This window comes from Pecten maximus, chromosome 9 (genome assembly GCF_902652985.1).
Source record: "Pecten maximus chromosome 9, xPecMax1.1, whole genome shotgun sequence".
Taxonomy (NCBI): domain Eukaryota; kingdom Metazoa; phylum Mollusca; class Bivalvia; order Pectinida; family Pectinidae; genus Pecten; species Pecten maximus.
This window is the reverse complement of record NC_047023.1, coordinates 27,611,748-27,629,736: the sequence shown is the minus strand read 5'-3', so window position 1 is coordinate 27,629,736 and position 17,989 is coordinate 27,611,748. Positions and strand designations below refer to the sequence as shown.

The window sequence follows — 17,989 nt, the reverse complement described above, 5'->3', positions numbered from 1 at the left end:
AATTTTTTTTACTATTGTTTACTGAGCTTGTTGTCTAGTAAAATATCACGCTTGTAGAAACCTGAAATGTCGCATCAGACACGATATCAATATGATGTCATTAATGTACACCAAGTGTTTCTTGTAGATTAAGACATTGGTTTATAATGTTACCAGCATTTAGTACATGTACTTAATTTTTGTCCTGTTTCAGATGTTAAACCCTCCAATATATTAGTGAACTCACGTGGAGAGATAAAGATCTGTGATTTTGGTGTGAGTGGTCAACTCATAGATTCCATGGCCAACTCCTTTGTAGGAACTCGATCTTACATGTCGGTAAGTTGGAATGTCAAGACAGCAGTTTACCTGAGGTGAAGGCTCATCATACATGCTATTGTTACAAGACTTTGTCCATTGTCTGTAAACTTTTCTTAATCAATATTGATGAAACTTACTATCAAGGAGGATTTGTAACAGGTTCTTACAGCAATGTATATTACGTAGTACTGCTTAAAGTGAAAATGCAATTCAAGAGTGCCAACCTGACCACTTTCTTCAAAACTTAATGGAACCTTTATTATAGCACATATTATTGCGTTAGTAATAATTTATAATTTTGTAAATGTTAAGTAGATGGTTCTGAACAAGTGTTTTTAAATTAAAGCTCAACTAAATTATTAGAGGATTTTTATAAGTATTTTTTTTACCAAACATTTTGTGGAATTGATGTAGGAATGCTATGGTGTCTATATGAACAAAATCTCTTGTACTTAGTAATTGAACACCCATAGCATATTAAGCTTTTCTTGCTCTTGAGCATGTCAGGTTAACTTTGGTTATAGGTTTTAATCTTACATGATTCTGTCTTAAGCTATGGTGAAATTATATAAACAACATGAAAACAAAATATGTTACCAACCAACATGACCAAAAGGAAGATAAGACAGTTCCCATTTGAGCATTTCTTCATTTGAGTTTATCTTAGTTGGATGATAATATTTAAGTAGCCAGTATGTAAAAGTGTAAACACTTACTATATTTATCCTCAAACATAAGGAACATGTTCAGTGCAATGTATTTAAGTTTGGGGAGGGCTTATTTTTGAACCACTTTCAGCTTACTATTGTTTTAAAATTGACGATTCTGCAAAATTGAAGAGAGACCTTAATTATAGGCAGTGGCTTATTTGCAAAAGAAATACAGCATTGAAGGCCCTATAAATGTGTAAATTCAACCTGTTATCCATGTTGCAGCCGGAGCGTCTCCAGGGAACCCACTACTCTGTACAGTCAGATATCTGGAGTATGGGGTTGTCCCTGGTGGAAATGGCCATCGGTCGGTACCCTATCCCTCCTCCGGACCCTAAAGATCTTGCCAGCATTTTTGGTGATGATGTATTAGAAGAACATAAAGAAGCATCTAAAACAGGAAAACCACTCAAGGGTAAGATAGTCCAACATTTGGACTACTAAGGGGTACGATTCTATATAATTTGGACTACAAAGGGGTAAAATCATTCAGCATTTGGACTACTACAGTGTAGAATAGTCCAACATTTGGAATGCTATGAGGTAAGATAGTCCAAACATTTGGACTACTAGTCGTTGGGTTAAGATTGTCCTAATGTTTAGACTACTAGGGGTAAGATAGTCCAACAATTGGACTACTACATGGGCTGAATATTCCATGAGGTCAGCCTCGAGCAGGTCTGTGCCAACCGTTTTCTTTCATGTTCAACCAGTTCTACATTTGCAACCAGATACGGTATACAGAATTAGTTTTCAAGCCAGACTAGTAATGTCTAAGGTAAAAATCTGAAGGTCAAAAGTCAAGGTCTTTGTTAATATGTATACAAAGGATTTTTTCTTCTCAATATCTCGAGTTGTGTTGTGCCAATGCCATTCAAACTTCATACACTGCTCAGAATGTACAACTCGACAGCATAACCAATACTTCAGCACCTGTCATCCAACAACAACAGCACTGATCAGGTATTGTTATAAAATACCCGGTTTTTTCTGCATATTTGGTGGCTTGATTCACATCATATTGTATAAATGTTCATATCTGTAAGCAAATATAGCAAATTATGTCTTGAGAAATTATGCACTTTTATATTTCAGGTCTCAAAGATCATAAAGTTGTATTTTATAAAAAAGGGTTTGTGTTTACATGGTGGTAAACAAAACATTTATTTCAGCTTCTTTACATATGGGTACTTATTTACTATGACCATATGTACTTCATATTAAATTGATGTTGTAAATATTGACATATATACTGCAAGATGGAAAATATTCTCATTTTATTTTGCCCTTATATGAGAAAGCCATATGCAGAAAGAGGCAAAAATATGTATGTTGATAGCATTGCTGGTAAGTATACACCAATGAATTAAGCAGTGGCTGTTTTAATGGTAAAAGGGCAAAAAAATTCAAGAGCTATAAGCTCATGTCAAACGAAGATTAGGCTACTACCATGCATATAGACATGTACATTAATCCATATAGAGTTTATGTAATACCCTGACTATATATGGAGGTAGTATACTGCTTTTTGCTACTTTTTTCTCAATTTATATTGAGAAGTCTTATCAGAAGTTTTAATATATTACTACAGAGTGTACTTATCAGAGGATTAAACAATAATTTGTTTGACATCGGTCTTCAAAATACAAAAAATGTAGACTTTTATAACTTCTGGACATTTACATTTAACTGTAAAGTTTCTTCTAATTTGCATATAATTTATGAGATGCTTGAATGTGTGAATTGGTATGCATTCACCAAATTTGTAAGTACACAGAGAAAAAATAGCAGCTGTACAGCATTCCTTTGTAAAGTTCATGTGAACTCCATATGGAAACTGTTCACACGACTGCATAGTACGTATACTGTAAGCTTGATTGATAATACAAGCCGAAGAACTACACAAGCATGTGACCCCTGTGGTTGACAATGCCTGTAAGATATTTTGTGCATGTATTGTGTGGTGTAAGAAAGATCTACTGCCCATTTCAGGCTGCCCTGGCGACTTTCAGGTGATAACAGGAGACGGCCCCTTACCTATGGCCATATTTGAGCTACTAGAATACATAGTTAATGAGGTAAAGCACGACCTGTCTGAGGGCATCTCACCACAGTAGCACCACCTGCTTCAGACATAGTTACCATGGAAACCTGCTCTAGATCTCCATAGTTCCACTAGCAGTTACCAGGCTGGATGTTTTACTGAGAGAATGTTACTAACGCAGTATCTAAGGTGTTTATTGCATCAGAATGTCTTGCATTGATTGATGCTTCGTATTGTAAATGATGCTATATGTAGGTTATTGGTCCTAAGGGGTATTGATACCTTTTCTAGATTCATAAAGTCATTGATCAATAGTTCAAGTTATTGATGTTCAGATAGTGTTATTGATGTTCAGATAGTGTTATTGGTGTTCTGATAGTGTTATTGGTGTTCAGATAGTGAATTGGTGTTCAGATAGTGTTATTGATGTTCTGATAGCGTTATTGGTATTCAGATAGTGTTATTGGTGTTCAGATAGTGTTACTGATGCTCAGATAGTGTTATTGGTGTTCAGATAGTGTTATTGGTGTTCAGATAGTGTTATTGATGTTCAGATAGTGTTATTGATGTTCTGATAGTGTTATTGATGTTCTGATAGTGTTATTGGTGTTCAGATAGTGTTATTGATGTTCTGATAGTGTTATTGGTGTTCAGATAGTGTTATTGGTGTTCATATGGGTTACATAGGTTATTGATGCTGTGTGACATGATGGGGTTGTTGATACTCCCATAAGGTTATTGATCATTAAGCTATTGATTCATAGTTGTACAAATATGATACTGGCCTTCACCTTGGGTTATTTATATCTATGACCCTTTATTTATAATACAGGATTTCCATTAAAATCCTCACTTAGCTATATAGTCCTTGATGTTCATATATGGTTTTATTGGTGCTCATGTAAAGATTTAGTTTGGTGTTGTCCTAACACAAAAAGGCAATTTGATGTTGGTATTATTTCATTGAAATGTCATGCTACACATTGGCCTTATCAGCTTACAGTTATGATTGTTAGTTTTATTGATCCTCATTTAGGAATATCATTTAACTCTTATTTCAATGTTCTCAAAACCATGCCAGTGAATCGAGGTACTATGTGTGGAGTTTGTATTAGGACTAAGTGTGATGTGTGTATGTACTGTAACTACGTGTGATGTGTTTAGTAGGACTAAATAGTGTGGTTATGTATGTGTGCAGTAGGACTAAGTGTGGTGTATGTGTGCAGTAGGACTATAAGTGTGGTGTATGTGTGTGTAGTAGGACTAAGTGTGGTGTATGTGTGTGTAGTAGGACTAAGTGTGGTGTATGTGTGTGTAGTAAGACTAAGTGTGGTGTATGTGTGTAGTAGGACTAATTAGTGTGGTATATGTGTGCAGTAGTTATAGGACTAAATACCAGCGGTAGTATGGTATATGTGTGTAGTAAGACTAAATAGTATGGTGTATGTGTGTACAGTAGGATTAAATAGTGTGGTTTATGTGTGTAGTAGGACTAAATAGTATGGTGTATGTATGTGCAGTAGGATTAACTAGTGTGGTTTATGTGTGTAGTAGGACTAAGTGTGGTGTATGTGTGTGTAGTAGGACTAAGTGTGATGTGTGTAGTAGGACTAAATAGTATGGTGTATGTGTGTGTAGTAGGACTAAGTGTGGTGTATGTATGTGCAGTAGGATTAAATAGTGTGGTTTATGTGTGTAGTAGGACTAAATAGTGTGGTGTATGTGTGTAGTAGGACTAAATAGTGTGGTGTATGTGTGTAGTAGGACTAAATAGTGTGGTGTATGTGTGTAGTAGGACTAAATAGTGTGGTGTATGTGTGCAGTAGGACTAAGTGTGATGTGTGTGTAGTAGGACTAAGTGTGATGTGCGTGTAGTAGGACTAAGTGTGATGTGTGTGTAGTAGGACTAAGTGTGATGTGCGTGTAGTAGGACTAAGTGTGATGTGCGTGTAGTAGGACTAAGTGTGATGTGTGTGTAGTAGGACTAAGTGTGATGTGCGTGCAGTAGGGCTAAGTGTGGTGTGTGTGTGTAGTAGGACTAAGTGTGATGTTTGTGTGTAGTAGGACTAAGTGTGATGTGTGTGTAGTAGGACTAAGTGTGATGTGTGTGTAGTAGGACTAAGTGTGATGTGTGTGTAGTAGGACTAAGTGTGATGTGTGTGTAGTAGGACTAAGTGTGATGTGTGTGTAGTAGGACTAAGTGTGATGTGCGTGTAGTAGGACTAAGTGTGATGTGTGTGTAGTAGGACTAAGTGTGATGTGTGTGCAGTAGGGCTAAGTGTGATGTGTGTAGTAGGACTAAGTGTGATGTATGTGTAGTAGGACTAAGTGTGATGTGTGTGTAGTAGGACTAAGTGCAGTGTGTGTAGTAGGACTAAGTGCAGTGTGTGTAGTCGGACTAAGTGTGATGTGTGTAGTAGGACTAAGTGTGATGTGTGTGTAGTAGGACTAAGTGTGGTGTGTGTGTAGTAGGACTAAGTGTGATGTGCGTGTAGTAGGACTAAGTGTGGTGTATGTAGTAGGACTAAGTGTGGTGTGTGTGTAGTAGGACTAAGTGTGGTGTATGTGTGTAGTAGGACTAAGTGTGATGTGTGTGTAGTAGGACTAAGTGTGGTGTATGTGTGTAGTAGGACTAAGTGTGGTGTGTGTGTAGTAGGACTAAGTGTGGTGTGTGTAGTAGGACTAAGTGTGGTGTTTGTGTGTAGTAGGACTAAGTGTGATGTGTGTGTAGTAGGACTAAGTGTGATGTGTGTGTAGTAGGACTAAGTGTGGTGTGTGTGTAGTAGGACTAAGTGTGATGTGTGTGTAGTAGGACTAAGTGTGATGTATGTGTAGTAGGACTAAATAGTATGGTGTGTGCGTGTAGTAGGACTAAGTGTGATGTGTGTGTAGTAGGACTAAATAGTGTGGTGTGTGCGTGTAGTAGGACTAAGTGTGATGTGTGTGTAGTAGGACTAAGTGTGATGTATGTGTAGTAGGACTAAGTGTGATGTGTGTAGTAGGACTAAGTGTGATGTGTGTGTAGTAGGACTAAGTGTGGTGTGTGTGTAGTAGGACTAAGTGTGATGTGTGTAGTAGGACTAAGTGTGATGTGTGTGTAGTAGGACTAAGTGTGGTGTGTGTGTAGTAGGACTAAGTGTGATATGTGTGTAGTAGGACTAAGTGTGATGTGTGTGTAGTAGGACTAAGTGTGGTGTGTGTGTAGTAGGACTAAGTGTGATGTGTGTGTAGTAGGACTAAGTGTGATGTGTGTGTAGTAGGACTAAGTGTGATGTGTGTGTAGTAGGACTAAGTGTGATGTGTGTGTAGTAGGACTAAGTGTGATGTGCGTGTAGTAGGACTAAGTGTGATGTGTGTGTAGTAGGACTAAGTGTGATGTTTGTGTAGTAGGACTAAGTGTGATGTGCGTGTAGTAGGACTAAGTGTGATGTGTGTGTAGTAGGACTAAGTGTGATGTGTGTAGTAGGACTAAGTGTGATGTGTGTGTAGTAGGACTAAGTGTGATGTGTGTGTAGTAGGACTAAGTGTGATGTGTGTGTAGTAGGACTAAGTGTGATGTGCGTGTAGTAGGACTAAGTGTGGTGTGTGTGTAGTAGGACTAAGTGTGATGTGTGTGTAGTAGGACTAAGTGTGATGTGTGTGTAGTAGGACTAAGTGTGATGTGGTGTAGTAGGACTAAGTGTGATGTGTGTGTAGTAGGACTAAGTGTGATGTGTGTGTAGTAGGACTAAGTGTGATGTGTGTGTAGTAGGACTAAGTGTGATGTGTGTGTAGTAGGACTAAGTGTGATGTGTGTGTAGTAGGACTAAGTGTGATGTGTGTGTAGTAGGACTAAGTGTGATGTGTGTGTAGTAGGACTAAGTGTGATGTGTGTGTAGTAGGACTAAGTGTGATGTGTGTGTAGTAGGACTAAGTGTGATGTGTGTGTAGTAGGACTAAGTGTGATGTGTGTGTAGTAGGACTAAGTGTGATGTGTGTGTAGTAGGACTAAGTGTGATGTGTGTGTAGTAGGACTAAGTGTGATGTGTGTGTAGTAGGACTAAGTGTGATGTGTGTGTAGTAGGACTAAGTGTGATGTGTGTGTAGTAGGACTAAGTGTGATGTGGTGTAGTAGGACTAAGTGTGATGTGTGTGTAGTAGGACTAAGTGTGATGTGTGTGTAGTAGGACTAAGTGTGATGTGTGTGTAGTAGGACTAAGTGTGATGTATGTGTAGTAGGACTAAGTGTGATGTGTGTGTAGTAGGACTAAGTGTGATGTGTGTGTAGTAGGACTAAGTGTGATGTATGTGTAGTAGGACTAAGTGTGATGTGTGTAGTAGGACTAAGTGCAGTGTGTGTAGTAGGACTAAGTGCAGTGTGTGTAGTCGGACTAAGTGTGATGTGCATGTAGTAGGACTAAGTGTGATGTGTGTGTAGTAGGACTAAGTGTGATGTGTGTGTAGTAGGACTAAGTGTGATGTATGTGTAGTAGGACTAAATAGTATGGTGTGTGCGTGTAGTAGGACTAAGTGTGATGTGTGTGTAGTAGGACTAAATAGTGTGGTGTGTGCGTGTAGTAGGACTAAGTGTGATGTATGTGTAGTAGGACTAAGTGTGATGTATGTGTAGTAGGACTAAGTGTGATGTGTGTAGTAGGACTAAGTGTGATGTGTGTGTAGTAGGACTAAGTGTGGTGTGTGTGTAGTAGGACTAAGTGTGATGTGTGTAGTAGGACTAAGTGTGATGTGTGTGTAGTAGGACTAAGTGTGGTGTGTGTGTAGTAGGACTAAGTGTGATATGTGTGTAGTAGGACTAAGTGTGATGTGTGTGTAGTAGGACTAAGTGTGGTGTGTGTGTAGTAGGACTAAGTGTGATGTGTGTGTAGTAGGACTAAGTGTGATGTGTGTGTAGTAGGACTAAGTGTGATGTGTGTGTAGTAGGACTAAGTGTGATGTGTGTGTAGTAGGACTAAGTGTGATGTGTGTGTAGTAGGACTAAGTGTGATGTGTGTGTAGTAGGACTAAGTGTGATGTGTGTGTAGTAGGACTAAGTGTGATGTGTGTGTAGTAGGACTAAGTGTGATGTGCGTGTAGTAGGACTAAGTGTGATGTGTGTGTAGTAGGACTAAGTGTGATGTGTGTGTAGTAGGACTAAGTGTGATGTGTGTGTAGTAGGACTAAGTGTGATGTGCGTGTAGTAGGACTAAGTGTGATGTGTGTGTAGTAGGACTAAGTGTGATGTGTGTGCAGTAGGGCTAAGTGTGATGTGTGTAGTAGGACTAAGTGTGATGTATGTGTAGTAGGACTAAGTGTGATGTGTGTGTAGTAGGACTAAGTGTGATGTTTGTGTGTAGTAGGACTAAGTGTGATGTATGTGTAGTAGGACTAAGTGTGATGTGTGTGTAGTAGGACTAAGTGTGATGTGTGTGTAGTAGGACTAAGTGTGATGTATGTGTAGTAGGACTAAGTGTGATGTGTGTAGTAGGACTAAGTGCAGTGTGTGTAGTAGGACTAAGTGCAGTGTGTGTAGTCGGACTAAGTGTGATGTGCATGTAGTAGGACTAAGTGTGATGTGTGTGTAGTAGGACTAAGTGTGATGTGTGTGTAGTAGGACTAAGTGTGATGTATGTGTAGTAGGACTAAATAGTATGGTGTGTGCGTGTAGTAGGACTAAGTGTGATGTGTGTGTAGTAGGACTAAATAGTGTGGTGTGTGCGTGTAGTAGGACTAAGTGTGATGTATGTGTAGTAGGACTAAGTGTGATGTATGTGTAGTAGGACTAAGTGTGATGTGTGTGTAGTAGGACTAAGTGTGATGTGTGTGTAGTAGGACTAAGTGTGGTGTGTGTGTAGTAGGACTAAGTGTGATGTGTGTGTAGTAGGACTAAGTGTGATGTGTGTGTAGTAGGACTAAGTGTGATGTGTGTGTAGTAGGACTAAGTGTGATATGTGTGTAGTAGGACTAAGTGTGATGTGTGTGTAGTAGGACTAAGTGTGATGTGTGTGTAGTAGGACTAAGTGTGATGTGTGTGTAGTAGGACTAAGTGTGATGTGTGTGTAGTAGGACTAAGTGTGATGTGTGTGTAGTAGGACTAAGTGTGATGTGTGTGTAGTAGGACTAAGTGTGATGTGTGTGTGTAGTAGGACTAAGTGTGATGTGTGTGTAGTAGGACTAAGTGTGATGTGTGTGTAGTAGGACTAAGTGTGGTGTGTGTGTAGTAGGACTAAGTGTGATGTGTGTGTAGTAGGACTAAGTGTGATGTGTGTGTAGTAGGACTAAGTGTGATGTGTGTGTAGTAGGACTAAGTGTGATGTGTGTGTGTAGTAGGACTAAGTGTGATGTGTGTGTAGTAGGACTAAGTGTGATGTGTGTGTAGTAGGACTAAGTGTGATGTGTGTGTAGTAGGACTAAGTGTGATGTGTGTGTAGTAGGACTAAGTGTGATGTGTGTGTAGTAGGACTAAGTGTGATGTGTGTGTAGTAGGACTAAGTGTGATGTGTGTGTAGTAGGACTAAGTGTGATGTGTGTGTAGTAGGACTAAGTGTGATGTGTGTGTAGTAGGACTAAGTGTGATGTGTGTGTAGTAGGACTAAGTGTGATGTGTGTAGTAGGACTAAGTGTGATGTGTGTGTAGTAGGACTAAGTGTGATGTGTGTAGTAGGACTAAGTGTGATGTGTGTGTAGTAGGACTAAGTGTGATGTGTGTGTAGTAGGACTAAGTGTGATGTGTGTGTAGTAGGACTAAGTGTGATGTGTGTGTAGTAGGACTAAGTGTGATGTGTGTGTAGTAGGACTAAGTGTGATGTGTGTGTAGTAGGACTAAGTGTGATGTGTGTGTAGTAGGACTAAGTGTGATGTGTGTGAAGTAGGACTAAGTGTGATGTGCGTGTAGTAGGACTAAGTGTGATGTGTGTGTAGTAGGACTAAGTGTGATGTGTGTGTAGTAGGACTAAGTGTGATGTGCGTGTAGTAGGACTAAGTGTGATGTTTGTGTAGTAGGGCTAAGTGTGGTGTGTGTGTAGTAGGACTAAGTGTGATGTGTGTGTAGTAGGACTAAGTGTGATGTGTGTGTAGTAGGACTAAGTGTGGTGTGTGTGTAGTAGGACTAAGTGTGATATGTGTGTAGTAGGACTAAGTGTGATGTGTGTGTAGTAGGACTAAGTGTGATGTGTGTGAAGTAGGACTAAGTGTGATGTGTGTGTAGTAGGACTAAGTGTGATGTGTGTGTAGTAGGACTAAGTGTGGTGTATGTGTGTAGTAGGACTAAGTGTGATTGTGGTGTAGTAGGACTAAGTGTGTGTGTGTGTAGTAGGACTAAGTGTGATGTGTGTGTAGTAGGACTAAGTGTGATGGTGTGTAGTAGGACTAAGTGTGATGTGTTGTGTAGTAGGACTAAGTGTGATGTAGTGTGTAGTAGACTAAGTGTGATGTATGTGTAGTAGGACTAAGTGTGATGTGGTGTAGTAGGACTAAGTGTGGTTATGGTGTATAGGACTAAGTTGATGTGGTGTAGTAGTTGTCTAGTAGGACTAAGTGTGATGTGCTGTGTAGTAGGACTAAGTGTGATGTTGTGTAGTAGGACTAAGTGTGGTGTATGGTGTGTAGTAGGCTATAGGTGTGGTGTGTGTGTAGTAGGACTAAAGTGTGATGTGTGTGTAGTAGGACTAAGTGTGGTGTGTGTGTAGTAGGGCTAAGTGTGATGTGTGTGTAGTAGGACTAAGTGTGATGTTTGTGTAGTAGGGCTAAGTGTGGTGTGTGTGTAGTAGGGCTAAGTGTGGTGTGTGTGTAGTAGGACTAAGTGTGATGTGTGTGTAGTAGGACTAAGTGTGGTGTGTGTGTAGTAGGACTAAGTGTGATGTGCGTGTTGTAGGACTAAGTGTGATGTGTGTGTAGTAGGACTAAGTGTGATGTGTGTGTAGTAGGACTAAGTGTGATGTGTGTGTAGTAGGACTAAGTGTGATGTGTGTGCAGTAAGGCTAAGTGTGATGTGTGTGTAGTAGGACTAAGTGTGGTGTATGTGTGTAGTAGGACTAAATAGTGCGGTGTGTGCGTGTAGTAGTAGGATGTGTCTGGTGTAATACAAGTTTCAGGGTTGTCTGAAGCAGGCGGGGTTGTCTGTGGGTATCTGCTAAGACTGTGTCCATATATATCTATATATACATATAGTGTCGACATCTGCCTTATCTGTTTTTGGTTTGTAACTGTATGACTTGATTACATCCAGGCCAAGACTGCAACCTTTCCACCAATGGCACATAAACTGATTCAAAGAATTTCTTTTGCAGAAAAATAATGTGTGATGTGTTTATCAAAACTTTATTGCAAATGCCGTAGGTGGTTAAATGTGTGTGTAAGTGTGACCTCTGTGGTGCCAATATTGGTGTGACTGTGGTTTGGACTTGGCCTGGAGCTTTGATTGTTCTCTGAATACTCTATGCTTACTGGTATGTTGTTCTACATTTTATGTTGCTGTTTGATTTTATTTTGTGCATTTTAGGATCAAACAGAAATAGCTTTAGCTTCCCCACGCCGCCCGGCAGTGATGGACCACGCCCCATGGCCATTTTTGAGCTTTTAGATTTTATTGTCAATGAGGTATGTTAAGGCCTATATAACACGGACGCTACTCTAGGCCATCATGTATTAATATCATAAAACCTAACATTCTCTGTATGGTGTTCTCACTCATCCTGTTATAACATGAAAACTAACACCTTCTCACAGTGTACTGTCCAATTACTAGTCAGTAAAGATACTTTAGTTACTCATAGGTTCCTGGTTATTATACACCAGCTTTTCCCATTGACTGTAGGCTAGTAAACTTCCCACGATTAAATATCACAGGCATCAGGAGAAACTGTTTACATTGCTTTTAGAACATTTTGTCGTTGTATATCCACTAAAATTATAATTTTTGTCAAATATACAGAAAAATAATACTCTGTCATATTTATATTAGACCTTTTCGCCACATTGACCATAGACTAAGTTATACCTGACTTTTTCACCATATAATGAATACCCGGCCTTTTTTCAATATAATGAATACCCGGCCTATTCGCCATGTGATGAATTCTACCCGGCCTTTTTTCCATATGATGAAATATACCAGGCCCTTTCGCCATATGATGAATTACACCAAGCCTTTTCTCCATATGATGAATTATACACAGCCTTTTTGCCAAATGGTGAATGATACCCGGCCTATTCGCCATGTGATGAATTATACCAGGCCTATTCGCCATGTGATGAATTATACCAGGCCTATTCGCCATGTGATGAATTATACCAGGCCTATTCGCCATGTGATGAATTATATTAGGCCTTTTTGCCATATGAAGAATTATACCTGGCTTTTTCAACTTATGATAAATTATCATAAAAAAAATCTTGGTTTTCTCTTCTTTCTAGAACACCCTTAGTTTCTGTTTTGTTTAAAATCCAACCAGCTTATTTTAAAAATGTGCACATCTTCCCAGCATCCTTTACCATCTAAAATCAGTTCAGCAGTACCATCCTCGTCTCTGGTTTCTCTTCAAATCCAGCAATAAATCTTTTGCCTTTTACTTAAGATTTCAGTACGGTCACTAGCCCGACCATGTGGAGTTTCCCCTTATACTTTGGTTTCCTCCCATAGTAAGACCCCTCGCTTCCTTCCTTCAAGGCCACCAAGAGTGATAAGTTGGTAAAACTGCTTTTACAATTGATGTAAAATAAATGAAGTGACCAAAAGTGTATCATTTTCAAATCATGCAATCTTTTAGCTGCAATGGAGTCTCGGTCTTCTTATCGAGCAATTATTTGTAAATTCATACTATGAACTGTCCATATCTCCCTCATATCTTACATGTATCTGTGGTCCTGGACAGTGAACTGTCGATATCTCCCTTATATCTTTACATGTATCCACGGTTCTGGAGAGTGAACTGTCCATATCTCCCTTATATCTTGCATGTATCTGTGGTTCTGGACAGTGAACTGTCCATATCTCCCTTATATCTTGCATGTATCTGTGGTCCTGGACAGTGAACTGTTCATATCTCCCTCACATCTTACATGTATCTGTGGTTCTGGACAGTGAACTGTCCATATCTCCCTCACATCTTACATGTATCTGTGGTTCTGGACAGTGAACTGTCCATATCTCCCTCACATCTTACATGTATCTGTGGTTCTGGACAGTGAACTGCCCATATCTCCCACATACCTTTACATGTATCTGTGGTCCTGGACAGTGAACTGTCCATATCTCCCTCATATCTTACATGTATCCACGGTTCTGGACAGTGAACTGTTCATATCTCCCTCATATCTTACATGTATCTGTGGTTCTGGAAAGTGAACTGTTCATATCTCCCTCACATCTTACATGTATCTGTGGTTCTGGACAGTGAACTGTTCATATCTCCCTCACATCTTACATGTATCTGTGGTTCTGGAAAGTGAACTGTTCATATCTCCCTCACATCTTACATGTATCTGTGGTTCTGGACAGTGAACTGTCCATATCTCCCTCATATCTTACATGTATCTGTGGTCCTGGACAGTGAACTGTCCATATCTCCCTCATATCTTACATGTATCCACGGTTCTGGACAGTGAACTGTCCATATCTCCCTCATATCTTACATGTATCTGTGGTCCTGGACAGTGAACTGTCCATATCTCCCTCATATCTTACATGTATCCACGGTTCTGGACAGTGAACTGTCCATATCTCCCTCATATCTTACATGTATCTGTGGTCCTGGACAGTGAACTGTCCATATCTCCCTCATATCTTACATGTATCCATGGTTCTGGACAGTGAACTGTCCATATCTCCCTCATATCTTGCATGTATCCATGGTTCTGGACAGTGAACTGTCCATATCTCCCTCATATCTTACATGTATCTGTGGTTCTGGACAGTGAACTGTCCATATCTCCCTCATATCTTACATGTATCTGTGGTTCTGGACAGTGAACTGTCCTTATCTGCCTCATATCTTACATGTACTGTAAATCACTTATATTTTGCGTGGGATTTATTTTCGCATTAATTTGCTAGGAGAGTCAAACGCTAATTCAAATCCCTCGCGAATATTTATATAAAAATGACAAGAATAATTGGCGTCCATTTTGAATTGATCGTAATCTTTAGTTGGTGAACAGACATCGCCATTAAAGTAATAATAGAATGATAGATTATATACTTACATGTAGATCAGAGTGTAATTTTATATCACAAAACACCAAAATTTCACACACACAAAACCCCACTGAACACTAATATTGTGGTTGAACTCGGACTTAATTAATTTCTTGGCAACGTTTTACATGTAGTTAATTAGGTACGGCCCCGAGGATCCCGGATGGTCATCCGGAATATGTCGTACTTTATTACGCACGCTGTTGTAAGTTATGGAAGGTTACATGTATATATAGCACTTCACATCGCTTTATTCTCGAAAAGATATTTACCATAAAGTTGAAATCAAACAGATTATTTATTTAATTCAAACATTCAGAACAAATAATCGCCTGGAGTATATATTATTCGAAATAGACTGTCCCGAGAACTGTTCATCGGTATCACTGTATACACACGTACGTTAATTACAATGTACGTTAATTACTCACAACCTATTGTAGTCCCGTCATCTCCCAGGCATTCTTAATGAGCCGTGGGTTTTGTCTAATGTCTGACACCGCCTTTGTAAGCGTGGTCATGTCGGTGAAATAATCCAGACTAACTACATATGAACGGGCGTGAAAGCTTTATTTATATTGAAAACAACTCATTTCACCCTCCAAATATAAACGCACGTTGAACACCACATTTCTTTTGTTTAATCCACTTGTATATAGCCGAGAGGCGTATACAGGTACGGTAAATACAATTCAGTATGACCAGACACCGATATCACATGATTGAATCACATGACCTTTCTTGTACCGTCATATGATTCTCATAAACAAAATGGCTACCAACATGGATATATCTCCGATCTGTTAACTTTATTCGCGAATTTAAAGTCATTTTGAGATCGGAATTCGCAAAATTATGTATTCGCGAATAAGTCAAATTAGGTGAGTTTGCGAAATTAAGTACTCGCGAAATATAAGTGATTTACAGTATCTGTGGCTCTGGACAGTGAACTGTCCATATCTCCCTCATATCTTACATGTATCCACGGTTCTGGACAGTAAACTGTCCATATCTCCCTCATATCTTACATGTATCCACGGTTCTGGACAGTGAACTGTCCATATCTCCCTCACATCTTACATGTATCTGTGGTTCTGGACAGTGAACTGTCCATATCTCTCTCATATCTTACATGTAAAAATATGTATCTGTGGTTCTGGACAGTGAACTGTCCATATCTCCCTCACATCTTACATGTATCTGTGGTTCTGGACAGTGAACTGTCCATATCTCCCTCATATCTTACATGTATCCACGGTTCTGGACAGTGAAATGTCCATATCTCCCTCATATCTTACATGTATCTGTGGTCCTGGACAGTGAACTGTCCATATCTCCCTCATATCTTACATGTATCCGTGGTCCGGGACAGTGAACTGTTGGCTTTCCTATCTAGTTTCATGTTTAAACAACTTTGATTTGAAGAAGAAAAACCATTCATTTACAGTATATCCATCCTTCAGTTTAGGAAGATTACCTTCCCTAATGATACATGTGTCCATCCTACTGTTGCAGTCAGATCACTAATACATATTTTACAAAGACTTGCTTTCAGCTAATGTTGTGCATTGATGGAATAATAAGTCAGCAAGAATTTTGTTTTTAGTGTTTGCTTTTCTCTTTTGTTGAATTAAGTTTTTTTTCATTGTATATGTAGTTCTTTTATTAGCTCACCTGGTCCAAAGGACCAAGGTGAGTTTATGCCATACCGTAGCGTTCGTCGTCCGTCCGTCAACAATTGACTTCTTCTTCATAACCACTGGTCTGAATTTGACCAAATTTGGTCAGAAGCATTCCTATGAGGTGGGGACTCAAAATTGTACAAATGGTAGGGCTGATCCCCCAGGGGCCTGAGGGGCGGGGCCAAATGTGGTCAATTGGGCTATATTGATATAAACGACTTCTTCTCTGAAACCGAGTAATGGATATTGCTTCTATTTGCCTGGTAGCATCACTATGGGGTGGGGATTTAAAATTGTACAAAAGGTGAGGCTGACCCCACGGGGGCCTGAGGGGCGGGGCCAAGAGGGGTCAATTTGGCTAAATTGATATGAACAATTTCTTCTTTGAAATCAAGCAATAGATATTGCTCATATTTGACTGTGTGCATCCCTTTGGGGTCGGGATTCAAAATTGTACAAATGGTGGGGCCGACCTCCCTTGGTACTGAGAGGTGGGGCCAAAAAGGGGTCATTTTGGCAGAATTGATATAAACAACTTTTTTCTGAAACTAACCAATGGATATCTCTAACATTTGACTGGTAGCATTCCCTTAGGTTAAGGATTCAAAATTGAACAAATGACAGGGCTAAAAATAACCCCCAGGGGGCTGAGGTGCGGGCCAAAAAGGGTCAATTTGGTTAAATTGATATAAACAACTTCTTCTCTGAAACTGAGCAATGGATATCACTCACATTTGTATGGTAGCATGATCATGGGGTGGGGATTCAAAATCAACTTCTCTGAAACAGCTCATATTTGACTGGTAGCATCCTTTTGGGTAAGGATTCAAATTTTTTAAATCCAGGTGAGCGATACAGGCCCTCTGGGCCTCTTATTTTTTTAATTATATTTGTTTTCTTAATGAAAAAGTAAATGTACGTTGTAATCTTATGAAAAATAAATGTTTAAGTGGTTAAGGTGCCCTGACATTTTATCACTAGCCCTCCACCTCTGGGTTGTGAGTTCTAAACGCAAGTGGGGCAGTTGCCTGGTACTAACCATAGGTCGTTGGTTTTTCTCTGGGTACTCCGCTTTCCTCCACCTTCAAAACAAGGCATGTCCTTAAATGACCCTGGCTGTTAATAGGACCTTAAACAAGATAAACCAAACCAAATAAATGTATGAAGAGTAATATTTAAAATCCTACTGAAGTAAAAGCAAAAAGGAAGTGTCCTGGATTTTTATCAATATATTTTTGTAATCTGAGGTAAAATGCTGCCTACTGTTGGAAATACATCTACATCAGGGAGGTGTGTCAAAAAATTATCTTCAACCAAACCATCCACTTTGCCAATTCAAATATCAGTTGGTGTCCTAGTATACTTTGTTAACAATCAGATATTGTTATAATTTACTTGTATTAACTAGAGTTGATGCAATAGTGTACTTGTATCAACTATCAACTGTACGTGTCATAGTGTACCTGTGTTAACTCTCTATTTTGTAATAGTATTCAATAGTGTTAGCTATGTTTTGGTGTAATAGTGTTCTTGTGTTAACTATCAGCTGGTGGAATAGTGTTCTTGTGTTAACTATCAACTGGTGGAATAGTGTACATGTGTTAACTATCAACTGGTGTAATAGTGTTCTTGTGTTAACTATCAACTGGTGTAATAGTGTACGTATTGCTATGATTTGGTGTAATGGTGTATTTGTGTTAACTATGATTTGGTGTAATGGTGTATTTGTGTTAACTGATTTGGTGTAATAGTGTATTTGTGTTAACTATGATTTGGTGTAATGGTGTATTTGTGTTAACTATGATTTGGTGTAATGGTGTATTTGTGTTAACTATGATTTGGTGTAATGGTGTATTTGTGTTAACTATGATTTGGTGTAATAGTGTTCTTGTGTTAACTATGATTTGGTGTAATAGTGTTCTTGTGTTAACTATGATTTGGTGTAATAGTGTTCTTGTGTTAACTATGATTTGGTGTAATAGTGTTCTTGTGTTAACTATGATTTGGTGTAATAGTGTTCTTGTGTTAACTATGATTTGGTGTAATAGTGTTCTTGTGTTAACTATGATTTGGTGTAATAGTG

General features: G+C 39.1%; 1 protein-coding gene across 1 annotated transcript in view; it reads left to right on the top strand.

Annotated features, from left to right (window-relative positions):
• Window positions 1-17,989, top strand: part of LOC117335235 (dual specificity mitogen-activated protein kinase kinase 1-like) — a 33,929-nt gene that overhangs the window by 4,761 nt on the left and 11,179 nt on the right. The window contains exons 6-8 of the mRNA XM_033895226.1: window positions 194-318; window positions 1,236-1,425; window positions 11,531-11,628. Of these exons, the coding sequence (XP_033751117.1) occupies window positions 194-318; window positions 1,236-1,425; window positions 11,531-11,628 (413 nt within the window). The remainder of the gene's footprint in view (window positions 1-193; window positions 319-1,235; window positions 1,426-11,530; window positions 11,629-17,989) is intronic.